The 15,244-nt window shown below is 40.1% G+C and overlaps 1 protein-coding gene across 5 annotated transcripts in view; it reads left to right on the top strand.

Annotated features, from left to right (window-relative positions):
• Nucleotides 1-9,241: 9,241 nt before the first annotated feature.
• The window catches only part of LOC123503011 (mucin-5AC-like), a 172,196-nt gene continuing 166,193 nt past the window's right edge, over nucleotides 9,242-15,244 (top strand). For all 5 annotated transcript variants that reach the window (XM_045252368.1, XM_045252365.1, XM_045252364.1 and 2 more), the window contains exon 1: nucleotides 9,242-9,614. In XM_045252368.1, the coding sequence (XP_045108303.1) occupies nucleotides 9,473-9,614 (142 nt within the window). In that variant the 5' untranslated portion in view covers nucleotides 9,242-9,472. The remainder of the gene's footprint in view (nucleotides 9,615-15,244) is intronic.

Below are 15,244 nucleotides of genomic sequence, written 5' to 3'. Positions count from 1 at the left end.
TCTCTCTCTCTCTCTCTCTCTCTCTCTCTCTCTCTCTCTCTCTCTCTCATGACTTCATCCCGTCAAGTTTGTTATCCGGCGTTCTCAAGGTGAGGCTGGAAATGGAATGCTGTTGTCTTGACCCCATACTGACCACTAAACTACTTCCTGAACCCTTGTGCTGTGAAATGACTATCTTTTATTATTATTATTATTATTATTATTATTATTATTATTATTATTATTATCATTATCATTATTTATTTTTTTCTATAATCACGAGTTGAATTGTAAAATCACTCATCTTATTTATTTTACTATTGTTGCTGTTTTTTTTTTCTTTTTACCCTTGTGCTGTGAAATGACTGTTTTATTGTTACTATTATTAATATTATTATTATTATTATTATTATTATTATTATTATTATTATTATTTTATTTATTTTTTTTATAGTCACGCTTCGAATTGTAATAATCACTCACGTTATCTAATCTAATATTGTTGTTGTTGTTGCTTGTTGTTTTTTCGGGGTATGATGGGTAAAATATGGAATGGAAGGCATAGGGGTAGGGGAGATGAATTTAAGAGAGAGAGAGAGTGTGTGTGTGTGTGTGTAATTCACTGTTTGATCTGCTGCAGTCTCTGACGAGACAGCCAGACGTTACCCTACGGAACGAGCTCAGAGCTCATTATTTCCGATCTTCGGATAGGCCTGAAACCAGGCACACACCACACACCGGGACAACAAGGTCACAACTCCTCGATTTACATCCCGTACCTACTCACTGCTAGGTGAACAGTGAACAGTGAATAGTGAACAGGGGCTACACGTCAAAGGAGACACACCCAAATATCTCCACCCGGCCGGGGAATCCAACCCCAGTCCTCTGGCTTGTGAAGCCAGCGCTCTAACCACTGAGCTACCGGGCCGTGTGTGTGTGTGTGTGTGTGTGTGTGTGTGTGTGTGTGTGTGTGTGTGTGTATGGGAGGGGAAGGCGAAATGAAGTAAAACGCAACAGAGGATTAGAAAGGAAAAGGGGAGGGAAGAACAGAAAAAAATATGTTTGGGGAAAGAGGAATGAAAAAAAAAGAAAACGAAAAAATGAAAAAAAAAAAATGATGTACGGGAAGGGGAAGAACAGAAAAATATGTTTGGGGAAAAGGAATGGAAAAAAGAACGAAAAAAAAATGTGAGGGAAGTGAAAAATAATAGAAAAAACAGAGAAAAAGAAATCAATCCATCCATCCACGCATCCATCTACTCTCCACCGACCCTCCACCAATCTACTCACCCACAAACAACCATACACAACCACTATCCATTTATCCACACAGCAAACCACTACTCGCTCATACTCACCCACCCTCCTGCACCACCACCACCACCACCACATCTTTTTACTGCTTTCTTGTCCTGATGTGGTAATTTTCCTTGTTTCCCTGCACGTGGTATGGTTTGGCTCACTCCAGATTTCCGGTAGAAGAGGCAGCGTTCATTAGCAACCCTCCCCTGCAGTGTCGTGGCCTCGTCATCTCTATTCACACTAGTATGAGGTACAATGTAGTGGTGAGTTAAGGCTCGTATTCACACACTTTCATGTTTCACCTTCACTATTTCAAAAGGCTTTATTTAAATAGACAGGAGTTTTTTAAGGTGTTTTTTTTTCGGTTCCAGAGGCAGAGTGACGAGATTCTGCATTATTAACTTGTGAAACACTCTTGAAAACCCCGCTATTCATCTCTAGTCTTAGAAAACAGTCTTGATGAGAAAGCAAAGCGTTTCAAGAGGATTTATTTAAATTTACATGAACTTTTAAGATTATTTTACGGTCCTACAGCCAGAGTGACAAGATTTCTATATTATTAACTGGAGAAACACTCTTGAAAACCCCGCTACTCATCTCTGTAGTCTTGGAAAATAGTCGTGATGAGAAAGCAAAGCGTTTCTAAACACGGACTTTAGTGAGAGGAGAGAGTGCCAGTGTGATGTATCGCGTGCCAGGACCAGGGTGTTTTAACGCTATCTTGCACTAAAAAACAAAGATGGCTTCTGCTTGTTTTTATTTGCGGGGGAGATAAGCCACTGCTCAGAGTCCCTTTGTTTGCTTTCCCGATTTGACTGTTTTCCAAGGCCACTGACACGACTAGCAGAGTTTTCAAGGCTGTTTCTCTTGTTAAGTATTTTGAATTTCTGTTAATCTGTCCCTAGAACCGTAAAAACACCCTTAAAAACTGACTAGCATGGTTCTCAAGATGATTCTCTGGTTAATAATGTGGAATTTTTGTTAATCTGTCCCTAAAACTCTTAAAAACCTGAGTAACTTGACCAACAGTATTTTCCAAGGCCACGGAGATGACTAACCGGGTTCTCAAGACTGTTTCTCCAATTAATAACGTAGAAATCTTATCAATCCTTCCCTGGAACCATAAAAACACCCTTAAAACCCCATATAGATTCACCATTATTATTTTCCAAGGCCATAGAGATGACCAGCAGGGTTCTCAAGATTATTTCTCCTGTTAATAGCGAAGAAAACGGACCTGTAAAAACAAACTTAAAAAACCGTGTAACTCGAACTAGAGCCTTTGGAGAGTAGCGGAGGGGCGTTGCTGAAGTGATCTTATTGGCAGAAATTGTGATGTGAACGTTGTGTGTGTGTTAAATGGTGATGACTAGGAAGAGTGGTGATGTTTGTGATGTTTGTGTGGAGTTAGTATTAATTTGTTTGTTACCTCATTGCTTCACCACCACAACTACCATACCACTACCACCACCACCACCATCACCACCACTGACATCATAAGCATCATCTTTGTTGTTTTTCCATTAGTGATTGTTTTGACGCGGGAAATTACTCACTCATTTGTTTATATATTCGGTATTTGTTCGTATATGGTCATGTTAAAGGGTTTCTGTCTTCTTTCCTTGTCTTTCTTCCTTTTAGCACAAGGCTTTCTTCTTCCTCTTATCCTTATTCTGTCCAGCTCCTTAATGTAAGAGTTATCATTATCAGTACTCTCAATCATTCATAGCTACTCTGTCCACCTCTCTAATGCAGGAGTTAACCAGTACTCTCAATCATTCACCACTACTCTGTCCACCTCTCTAATGCAGGAGTTAACCAGTACTCTCAATCATTCACCACTACTCTGTCCACCTCTCTAATGCAAGAGTTAACCAGTACTCTCAATCATTCACCACTACTCTGTCCACCTCTCTAATGCAAGAGTTAACCAGTACTCTCAATCATTCACCACTACTCTGTCCACCTCTCTAATGAAAGAATTAACCAGCACTCTCAATCATTCACCACTATTCTGTCCACCGCTCTAATGCAAGAGTTAACCAGTACTCTCAATCATTCACCACTATTCTGTCCACCTCTAATGCAAGAGTTAACCAGTACTCTCAATCATTCACCACTATTCTGTCCACCTCTCTAATGCAAGAGTTAACCAGTACTCTCAATCATTCACCACTACTCTGTCCACCTCTCTAATGCAAGAGTTAACCAGTACTCTCAATCATTCACCACTACTCTGTCCACCTCTCTAATGCAAGAGTTAACCAGTACTCTCAATCATTCACCACTACTCTGTCCACCTCTCTAATGCAAGAGTTAACCAGTACTCTCAATCATTCACCACTACTCTGTCCACCTCTCTAATGCAAGAGTTAACCAGTACTCTCAATCATTCACCACTACTCTGTCCACCTCTCTAATGCAAGAGTTAACCAGTACTCTCAATCATTCACCACTACTCTGTCCACCTCTCTAATGCAAGAGTTAACCAGTACTCTCAATCATTCACCACTACTCTGTCCACCTCTCTAATGCAAGAGTTAACCAGTACTCTCAATCATTCACCACTACTCTGTCCACCTCTCTAATGCAAGAGTTAACCAGTACTCTCAATCATTCACCTCTGTTCTGTCCACCTCTGTAATGCATGAGTTAACCAATACTCTCAATCATTCACTACTATTCTGTCCACTCTCTAATGCAAGAGTTCACCAGTACTCTCAATCATTCACCGCTACTCTGTCCACCTCTCTAATGCAAGAGTTAACCAGTACTCTCAATCATTCACCACTACTCTGTCCACCTCTCTAATGCAAGAGTTAACCAGTACTCTCAATCATTCACCACTATTCTGTCCACCTCTCTAATGCAAGAGTTAACCAGTACTCTCAATCATTCACCACTACTCTGTCCACCTCTCTAATGCAAGAGTTAACCAGTACTCTCAATCATTCACCACTACTCTGTCCACCTCTCTAATGCAAGAGTTAACCAGTACTCTCAATCATTCACCACTACTCTGTCCACCTCTCTAATGCAAGAGTTAACCAGTACTCTCAATCATTCACCACTACTCTGTCCACCTCTCTAATGCAAGAGTTAACCAGTACTCTCAATCATTCACCACTACTCTGTCCACCTCTCTAATGCAAGAGTTAACCAGTACTCTCAATCATTCACCACTACTCTGTCCACCTCTCTAATGCAAGAGTTAACCAGTACTCTCAATCATTCACCACTATTCTGTCCACCTCTCTAATGCAAGAGTTAACCAGTACTCTCAATCATTCACCACTACTCTGTCCACCTCTCTAATGCAAGAGTTAACCAGTACTCTCAATCATTCACCACTACTCTGTCCACCTCTCTAATGCAAGAGTTAACCAGTACTCTCAATCATTCACCACTACTCTGTCCACCTCTCTAATGCAAGAGTTAACCAGTACTCTCAATCATTCACCACTACTCTGTCCACCTCTCTAATGAAAGAGTTAACCAGTACTCTCAATCATTCACCACTACTCTGTCCACCTCTCTAATGCAGGAGTTAACCAGTACTCTCAATCATTCACCACTACTCTGTCCACCTCTCTAATGCAAGAGTTAACCAGTACTCTCAATCATTCATACCTTTCTCTGGCACACTCTGGAACGCCCTGCCTGCTTCTGTATTTCCACCTTCCTGTGACTTGACTTCCTATAAGAGGGAGGTTTCAAGACATTTATCCCTTTCCTTTGGCTAACTCCCTCGGATCTGCAAGGGAACTAGCAACTAAATGGGACTTTTTTTAACCGTTTCATGTTCCCCTTGGATAAGTTTCTTCCTCTTACATAAATAAATAAATAAAATGAAGAATCCTGGTGCCGTCAAAATATATGAGTTGCCGCTTAAATACTTTAGAGAAAACGCACTCTTTTGATGGGAGGCTGAGGGAGAAGGGGAGGCTTTGGTAGTGGTGTCAGGTAAGGGGAGTAACACTATATAAGATGATAAGATAAGCTGCAAGGAGCCATCAGAACTACACGTGTTTGTCTCTTTATGAAGCTCTCCTACCTATTTCTCCCTATTATTTTCATCTTTTTATCTCTCCCCTTCCTTCTTTCCTCACCCCCTCATACATATTTCTTGTTTTTCTTCTCTTTCCTCTCAAAATTCTCTTTCCCTTATTACAAATTTCCCTTTTCCTCTTCTCTATTACTCTTTTCCACTTTTTCTTTTATTTTCCTTCTTCCTTCATTATTCTTTTGTTTTCTCTTTTTTGTTTATTTTTCCATTATTTTCTTTCCTTCGTTTTCGTCTTTTTAAACCTGCTTGATTAATGACACTTTTTTTCTTTATAAGAGGGGGAAACTGGCCAAGGACAGCATAAAATGAAAAAAAAAAGACCCACTTAGTTGCCAGTCTCCTTGTACCTGCTAGAAAGTTGGTCAAAGGAAAGGAATAAATGTCTTGTTACGTCCCTCTTGTATGAAGTCAAGTTGTAGGAAGTTCCAGAGGGAGTTCCAGAGTTTTATTTGAGAACCAATTGTTTTATTTTATTTATTTATTTATATATATTTTTTTATCAAGCTTGAATACACAATATCTGGCACTGAGAATTCTGATTTTTTACATCCTCTATACCACTTAACCCCTTCAGTACTATGACGTGTTTTCATATTCATTCTGCTTACTATATCGTGATTTTATACAGCCTCAGAAACTCATGTGGGGATTAAAATAGTGAAGACTGTGGACCATTGATCTTCTGCCCTCCATAGACCTTTCCTAATGTGAATAAAATCGTCTAATCACACCCAAAACTCAAGGTAAAAATGCGTCCCAGTACTGAAGGAGTTAAAGGTGAGCTCTGACCTGCGCCAAATACAACTTTATTATAACTTCATGACTTGTAATCTGAACACTCGTGAAGATCAATCATAAAAACAAGAAAAGAAAGAAAAAAGAGGCCCATTAAGAGATTCGTTCCTTGTATGTGTGTGTGTGTGTGTGTGTGTGTGTGTGTGTGTGTGTGTGTGTGTGTGTGTGTGTGTGTGTGTGTGTGTGTGTGTGATTGCATAAATAGACTAGTATCACTCATTTTTATTACTATTAGCTGACAGAACATTCTCTCTCTCTCTCTCTCTCTCTCTCTCTCTCTCTCTCTCTCTCTCTCTCTCTCTCTCTCTCTCTCTCTCTCTCTCTCTCTCTCTCTCCCTCTCTCTCTCTCTCTCTCTCTCCACAACTCAATTACCACCAAAAGTTCAGAGAGACAAAAACTAAGCAACCACACTAAACATTTACACACTCGAGCAGAGCAAGACGCAGGGGATTCAGAGGGAGAGTGACTTGGCAACACTGCTTTGTCTGGAGCTGATAAAACCGCAGCGCCAAGACACGACACACACAGAAAGTTCACCCAACAAAACACTCCCTCGGTACAATTAATTCCACGTGCACATACACAATGGTTAGAGGGAAAAAAAGAAAGGAAAAATAATACCAAGAGTCCCGCTATACAAGTCACAATAATCTCTTCAATACTGGGACACAATTTTTACCTTGATTTTTTGGCTACGACCTGACGACTTTATTTGCATTAGGAAGGGTTTATGGAGGCCAGAGTCTTCACCATTTTAATCCCAACATGAGTTTCTGAAGCTGTATAGAATCACCAAATAGTAAGCAGAATGAATATGAAGACGTGTCACGGTACTGAAGGGGTTAAGGTCTCCAAGACGAGCATATGTTACTCCTTTGACAGGCTCTCGTGGGAGTTGCAGGGGTTCTAAAGGGAGTCTCTGTGGTTTCAGTGGTAGATTGATAAATTTTCCGCTTGTTACAAAGGTTATTGGGAAGTTGTAAGAGTTGTTAAGGATGTTTTCTTGATTCTAGTAGTAATTTAGTAAGTATGGGGAATATTTTAAGAGTTTTCAAGGGCGTTTTTGTGGTTTCAGTGGTAGATTGATAAATTTTCTGCATGTTTCTAAGGTTATTGGGACGGTGTAAGGGTTATGAAGGGTGTTTTCTTGATTCTACTAGTAATTTAGTAAGTATGGGGCATGTCCTAAGGAGTCTAGTGGAACATATAAGGGTTTTCAAGCGTGCTTTTTTATGGTTCCAGTGGTAAATTGATAGATTTTATGCATGTTCCAAAGGTTACTGGGAAGATGTAAGGGTTGTGAAGGGTGTTTTAATGATTCTATTGATAAATTAGTGAGTATGGTCCATGTTTTATGGAGTCTAGTGGCAGATATAAGAGTTTTCAAGAGTGGGTAGGTTGATGGATTTTCTGTATGTTTCAAAGGTTACTGGGAAGGTATAGTGGTCATGAAGGATGTTTTCACTATTCTAGTATTAATCTATAGTGTGTATGAGGCATGTTTTAAGCGGTCCAGTGGCAAATATAAAAGTTTTCAAGGGTGTTTTTTTGTGGTTCCAGTGGTAGCTTGATAGATTTTCCTCATGTTTTTATGGTTGTTTGGAAGGTGTAAGGTTTATGAAGGCGGATTTCTTGATTCTAACAGCAATTTAGTAAGTATGGGGCATGTTTTAAGGAGTCTAGTGGAACCTATACGAGTTTTCAAGGGTGTTTTTACGGTTCCAGTGGTAGATTATTGTGTTTTATGCATATTTCAAAGGTTACTGGGAAGATGTAAGGGTTATGAAGGGTGCTTGCATGATCCCACCGTCTTAAAAGGGCTGTAGTGGAAGTTATGGGAGTTTTCAAGGATGTTATCATGATTGCAGTGATAGTTTAATAATAATTCAGCGTGTTTGTGAGGTTGCAGTGAGGTTGCATGGGTTTTCAAGGGTGTTTGCATGGTGCGAGTGACAGTTTACCAAGCAAATAGTTTCTCCACGTTTGCATGGCTGTAGTGAAAGTTAGGGGAGTGTTTTCAAGGGGGTTTTCATGATGCTAGTGTTGGAACTTGGAGCATTCACCACCAGTAGAAAGAGGAGCATATTAAGATATCCATTGCTCACTTCACGTAACATACTTTTTTTTTTTTCTTCTTTTTTGAGAGAGAGAGAGAAGAATGAAACGAGTGATACGAGGTTGAAAGCAAAGTAGAGGAGGAGAAATGAGTGATACGAGATTGAAAGCAAAGTAGAGGAGGAGAAGTACATGTATCATTCACCACCAATAAGGAAAGAAAGGCAATCTAAGATCATTGTACAATTCACGTATCAAATCTTTTCCTTGAGAGTGAAGAATGATACGTGACTGATACAAGAGCTATGCATGGGAAGGGAAAACACATGTATGATTCGCCGCCAATAAAGAAAGAATAGCAAATTAAGACCTTCATTTACAGTTCACGTATCAAACTGTTTTTCCTTGAGACAGAAGTATGATACGTGACTGATACTAGAGAAGTACAGGGAAGAGGAAAATATACGTGTATCATTCACCGCCAATAAGGAAAGAAATGCAAACTAAGACCTGTACAGTTCACCTATCAAATTGTTTTTCCTTGAGAGTGAAGAATGATACGAATGACACGATACTGAGAGCAAAGCAGAGGAGGAAACCAACCACACGTACATCATTCACCATTAACCTCCTTAGTATCATGACGCATTTCCATATTCATTCTGGTTACTATTTGGTGATTTGGACAGCCTCAGAAACTTATGTGGAGATTAAAATAGTGAAGACTCTGGACCAATAATCTTCTGACCTCCATAGATTCTTCCTAACGCAAATAAAAAGATCTAATCGTGCACAAATCTTAAGGTAAAAATGTGTCCCAGTACTGAAGGGGTTAATAGGGAAAGCAAGCAAGTTAAAACCTTCACCACTCACGTATCAAACTTAACTTCCTTGCGACAAAAAGTGATACGAAACGCAGAGCAAAACAGATGAGAAAACACACGAGGCGGGGGCACGGTACAGCATCAGCACGTGTCACTCTCTCTAACACAGCTGGCAACTCTGCACCAAAACACACACACACGCCCTCACTCAGTACACGTCTGGCTGTCACAGGAGAAGGTTGTGCTGCGTTGTCTCCTGCGCATCACAGTGAAATTGACTTCTGCTCGCTTGTAAACTTTCTGGGCGCCATAAACTCACCTTCCCTTGAGTGGAATGAGACAAGTGAGGGTGTGGAAGGGCGTGGCATGAATAGAGCAAGTGTGTGACGAGGGAAAGTGAAAGGGAAACAGATAAATAAGGAAAAAGAGATAGAGTTTTGTGGCATTATGGCTTGGGGAGGAGGGGAAGGGGGAGGGGGAGTGACGAGGCAGTGGTGGTGGTGGTGGTGGTCATCTCCCCGCCTGATGGTGGTGTTGGTGTTGCTGTCTCTGCTGTGCCTGGCTGTCACTCCTGTCTCCTCGCAAACAGGTAAGGGAAAGTGTGTGTGTGTGTGTGTGTGTGTGTGTGTGTGTGTGTGTGTTTTGTTTGTTGTTTTATTCTCTTTTCTTTTTCTTATTTATTTTTGTGTTTGTATTGTTGTTGTTGTTGTTGCTTGTTGTCTATTTCTTATTCTCGTTCTTTGCTGTACGTGGAGAGAGAGAGAGAGAGAGAGAGAGAGAGAGAGAGAGAGAGAGAGAGAGAGAGAGAGAGAGAGAGAGTGTTTGTGTGTTCAGGGGCAAAGGTGCTGCAAGATCATCAAGTTTGGTGACACTGAGTGAAGTTTTGCTGTGTGTGTGTGTGTGTGTGGGAAACAAGGTTTACTGTCATCCTCCTCCTCCTCCTCCTCCTCCTCCACATATCTTACCGTTTACTCTTCCACAAGGTCTCTCTCTCTCTCTCTCTCTCTCTCTCTCTCTCTCTCTCTCTCTCTCTCTCTCTCAAGGTCAAAAGTTTTGTCTTCCTTTTTTTTCGAGCAACTTATTAATGAAGATTGTTTTTTTCTCTTTTTTCTTTTGCTTTAATTGTTTATGAGATTTCGTGGGAAGAATGTTTAGTTAATTTTGGTTTATCTATTTCTCCTCCTCCTCCTCCTCCTCCTCCTCCTCCTCTTCTTCTTCTTCTTCTTCTTCGTCTTCTTCTTCTTCGTCTTCTTCTCAAACTTTCTTCGAATATATCTGAAGCAAAGTTGATTTTTTTCTCAGACTTTCTCACTTTTTTTCCACTTTCTTTTATTTATCTCTTTCTTTCTCTATCTCATTCTCTTTCTCGATACTGCTGCTGCTGCTGCTACTGCTACTGCTACTACTACTACTACTACTACTACTACTACTACTACTACTACTACTACTACTACTTCTTCTTCTTCTTCTTCTTCTTCTTCTTCTTCTTCTTTCCTCCTCTTCCCACTAGTCCTACAATTTATACCATCTCACCTCTTACGCTACTACTACTACTACTACTACTACTACTACTACTACTACTACTACTACTACTACTACTACTACTACTCCTACTCCTACTACTACTACTACTACTACTATTATTACTACTACTACTACTCCTGCTTGCACTATTACGCACATCCACGCTTTAAAACACAATGATTTAGACTTTCACGGGTCGTATTAGCAGTGACGTAAGAATTCACAGGTTTTTTTTCCTTCACCGTCACTCACTAATCTTCTCTACTGGAAAAAAAAAAGTTAATTATGACTGACATTTTGTGTGCCCCCGCCTCTCCCCTCCCCTCCCCTCCCTTCCCCTCTCCCTGTCTCCACCATCGCCTCCTTCCCCATCTCCCTCTCCTTCACCGCTCCCTTCCCCTCTCTTTCCCCTCATGTTCTTGTCCCGCTCCCTTTCCTTCTCCATATCTTTACTATCGCCTTCTTCCCTCCCCCCTCTCTCTCTCTCTCTCTCTCTCTCTCTCCTCCACCGCCCCCTTCCCCTTTCTTTCCTCCATCGCTCCCTTCCCTCCCTTCCCCTCTCTCCCCTCCACAGACCCTCACATCGCCTTCTTCCCTCCATGAACACTACCTCTACCTGACTGTTGATTGGCTATTATGTTTACCTGCGTGCTTGTCTACCTGTGTGTGTGTGTGTGTGTGTGTGTGTGTGTGTGTGTGTGTGTGTGTGTGTGTGTCATTCTGTCTGTCGTAAAGCAACAGTGCAGAAAACAATACTAGCAAAAGATAAAAAACAAAAGCAAGCAGACACACAGACAATTGAAAAGGCAGGTAGAGTAAAAATGACGTGGTAAAATGAACAATTGGATTCGAACAAGGGGAATTAAATCAGAGCCAAGGAATAAAAAGGAAGAGTCAAGATTACAGATGTGCCGAGAGACATTCAAGGCCGAGGTTGTGAAATAAATGTGAATAGAAGGTGAATTGGGAAATGTTAATGCATGTACCACTGAAATACACACACACACACACACACACACACACACACACACACACACACACACACACACACACAGATAAAAGGATGATTAAATAGAGGTATGGTTAGATGCATAAAAGTAAGATAGACAGATAGATAGATAGATAGATAGACAAATGAATAGACAGATAGGTTGATAGCTAGATAGATAGCCAGATAGATAGATAAATAGACAGATAGATAGATAGAGATGAATAGATAGGTTGATAGATAAATAGATAAACAGATAGACATTCAGACAAACATATAGACAATAAGATAAATATAGAGAACATATAGATAGATATAATGATACAAAAATATGAATAGATAAATAGATAGATAAACATAGAAAGACAGAAAAGAAAACACAGACATGCAGACAGACAGACAGACATATATTAAAAAAAAACAAGAAAATTAATACAAAAATCTCACCATTCTGACGTAAGCACCACACAAGGGGAATGGAATTACTAAGATGCGATCCAATACCTTTTAAGCAGAATCTAATGCCCTTAAAGGAGAATTTGATACTTATTAAGAGGATTTGATGCTATTAGTGAGTCTAGCAGGGGAGAGAGAGAGAGAGAGAGAGAGAGAGAGAGAGAGAGAGAGAGAGAGAGAGAGATGAAATTCCTATAATGATTTGCCTCGTTTTCTTTTTTTCCTTTATTGTTTCAAGTTCATTTTGTCTCTTTTTTTCTTACTTTGTTTCTTTTTGTTTTCTTTGTTTTGCATTCCTGATTTGATTAATGTTGCCTTTGTCTTGCGCGCGTGGGAGGAGGAGGAGGAGGAGGAGGAGGAGGAGGAGGAGGAGGAGAGAAAATATGAGTCTCCTTTCTTTCCTCTCCTTTCCTTCAATCTCCCTCCTTCTCTTCTTTCCTTCCCTTCCTCTTCTCCCTGTCTCTCTCTCTTCCTCATTCTTCTTCTCTCTTTCCTTCATATTATCTTCCCTTTTCTCTTCTTTCATTTATTTTCCTTTATTTCTTTTCTCTTACTCTATTTCCTTCATTTCCTTACCCTCAATTTTTCTATCTTCCTTCTACTATTCTCCTTCTATCTCTCTCCATATCCTCTCCTCCCCCTCCTCCTCTTTCTTGTCTTCTTCCTCTTCTTTTTTTTCTCCTTCTATCTCCTCTCCATATCCTCTCCTCCTCCTCCTCCTCCTTGTCTTCTTCCTCCTCTTCTTTTCCTCTTCTTTCTCACAATTTCCCTTTCCTTATGTTATTCTACTTCACCTTCTTTCCTCCTCCTCCTCCTCTAAAACGAACCAAAAGGAATTTCACAGTTATGTAAAATCCAAAAGAGTTTTAGCCTCAACAATTGGTCCACTCATAACAGAAAACGGAAACCAAATAGATAACGAAGTTGAAATGGCAAACGTCCTAAATAGATTCTTCTCAACAGTCTTCACGACTGAAGATGTCCAGAACAGCCTACCCATGCCAGAGCCTCAGGCACAAGGCAGAACACTGCCTGACTTCATGGTTACAGAAAATGAAATCCTCACAGTCATGAACAGCATGAACGTAAACAAAACGCCTGGACCAGACAAGATATCACCCAGGCTTCTCAAAGAAGCGAAAATGAGCTCGTGAAACCACTCACGATTATATTCAATAAAACTTTACAAGCAGGAAAGTCCCCAGGAGTGGAAGCTAGCAAATGTCACGCCCATTTTCAAGAAAGGAAATAAATCACTCCCAGCTAATTACAGACCAATCAGCCTTACTTCAGTAGTGTGCAAGCTGATGGAAACGATAATCAGAGATAAGATTGTCAAATTTTTAGAAGAAAATAAGATCATGAAGGATTCACAACATGGTTTCAGAAACAAGAGATCCTGCTTAACAAACTTACTAGACTTCTTTTATGAAGTTTTTAACTCGTATGACGAGACAAAAGCAGTGGATGTTATTTATCTTGATTTCCAGAAAGCTTTCGACACTGTCCCTCACAAGAGGCTAATCAGCAAAGTAAAAGCTCACGGCATAGCTGGAAATACCCTGAAATGGCTGGAAGACTGGCTCTCTGACAGAAAGCAACGTGTTGTTATAAATGGAAAAGAATCAGAGTGGCACAATGTAAAAAGTGGTGTTCCTCAAGGCTCTGTATTAGGACCAGTTCTTTTCATTGTTTATATTAATGATATTGATGAAGGAATCACTTGTAAAATAAGCAAATTCGCGGACGACACCAAAATAATGAGCAAAGTTACATCAACGTCACAATGGCAAGAACTACAGTGTGACTTAAATAAACTGACACGCTGGGCAGAAAATGGCAAATGAAATTCAATATAGAAAAGTGTAAAGTCTACACATTGGAAGTAACAATGTACAAGCAAAATACGTAATGAGTAATGTACCTCTGGCAAGTGCTGAGAATGAAAAAGATCTTGGTGTTGTGGTGTCTAAAGATCTCAAGCCGAGCAAACACTGCACAGAAGCAGTAAAGAATGCAAATAAATTAGTTGGGTTCATTGGAAGAACCTTTGAATTTAAATCAGAAAAAGTTATCCTTACTTTATATAACTCATTGGTGCGTCCTCAGCTTGAATACTGTGTGCAGTTCTGGTCACCATATTACAGAAAAGACATTGAAAAACTGGAAAGGATCCAGCGTAGAGTGACCAAGATGATTCCGAGATTGAGAAACAAGCCGTATGAGGAACGACTGGAAGCATTAAATTTATTCAGCTTAACAAAGCGCAGGATAAGAGGAGACCTAATCGAAGTTTTCAAAATTTTTCGGGGATACAACAACCTTGATAAATATTTTACTATTGATCATTCCACCATAACAAGGAATAATGGATTTAAAATTACACCAAAACGCTTTAAAACCCACGAGGCAAAGCACTTTTTCTTAAATAGAATAGTTAACATTTGGAATAAGCTTCCTTCAGAAATAGTTAACAGTACTTCCATTGCATCATTCAAAAACAAAATTGATAAATATTTAAAGAATAACCCCAACAAGCTCTCTTCTTGTCTGAATAATTAAACATGATATTATATTAACTTTCTTATAGATAGATATGTAGAGTTCACCGTAGGCTCAATAATAAAATCTCCTGTCATCCTTTCCTGTGAAAATTCCATGTCAGTTTTTCCATACTGCATGGTACTTTTCAAACTATTTTCCATGCCAGCGAAAGCTGGAGGGAGTGATGGGTGGGGAGGAGCCTTCTCCTGTACTGTTCGGTCTCTCTTATCTGCAGCCAGTTAGAGGTAGTTACCAAACAGCCTCGAAAGTACCAAGAGGTCTGTTGTTGTTTGGCTTTCCTTTGTATTCCTCCTCCTGCTTATCCTTTCTTCTCTTCTCATCTTCTTTTCCAATTTTTTCTCACAATTTCCCTTTCCTTATGTTATTCTACTTCACCTTCTTTCCTCCTCCTCCTCCTCCTCCTCCTCTTCCTGCTCTTTATTTCTTGTATTTCTAAGTGAGTCAAGTTTTTGCAATTCAATTAAAGGAAACTCATTGTGTCACCTTTTCTCAAATCGTCTCACCTTGTCTCGCCTTGTCTCGCCTCGTCTCGTCTCAGCTTGCCTCGCCTCACCTGCCGCGCCTCAAATCAGGTAAACTCACGTAGCGTTGCGAAATTAATGAAAGAAACGGTTTGTCACGTGTTACTGTGTGTGTGTGTGTGTGTGTGTGTGTGTGTGTGTGTGTGTGTGTGTGTGTGTGTGTGT

The sequence above is a fragment of the Portunus trituberculatus genome, chromosome 13 (assembly GCF_017591435.1).
Source record: "Portunus trituberculatus isolate SZX2019 chromosome 13, ASM1759143v1, whole genome shotgun sequence".
Classification (NCBI taxonomy): Eukaryota; Metazoa; Arthropoda; class Malacostraca; order Decapoda; family Portunidae; genus Portunus; species Portunus trituberculatus.
This window is presented reverse-complemented; position numbering and strand designations above follow the sequence as displayed.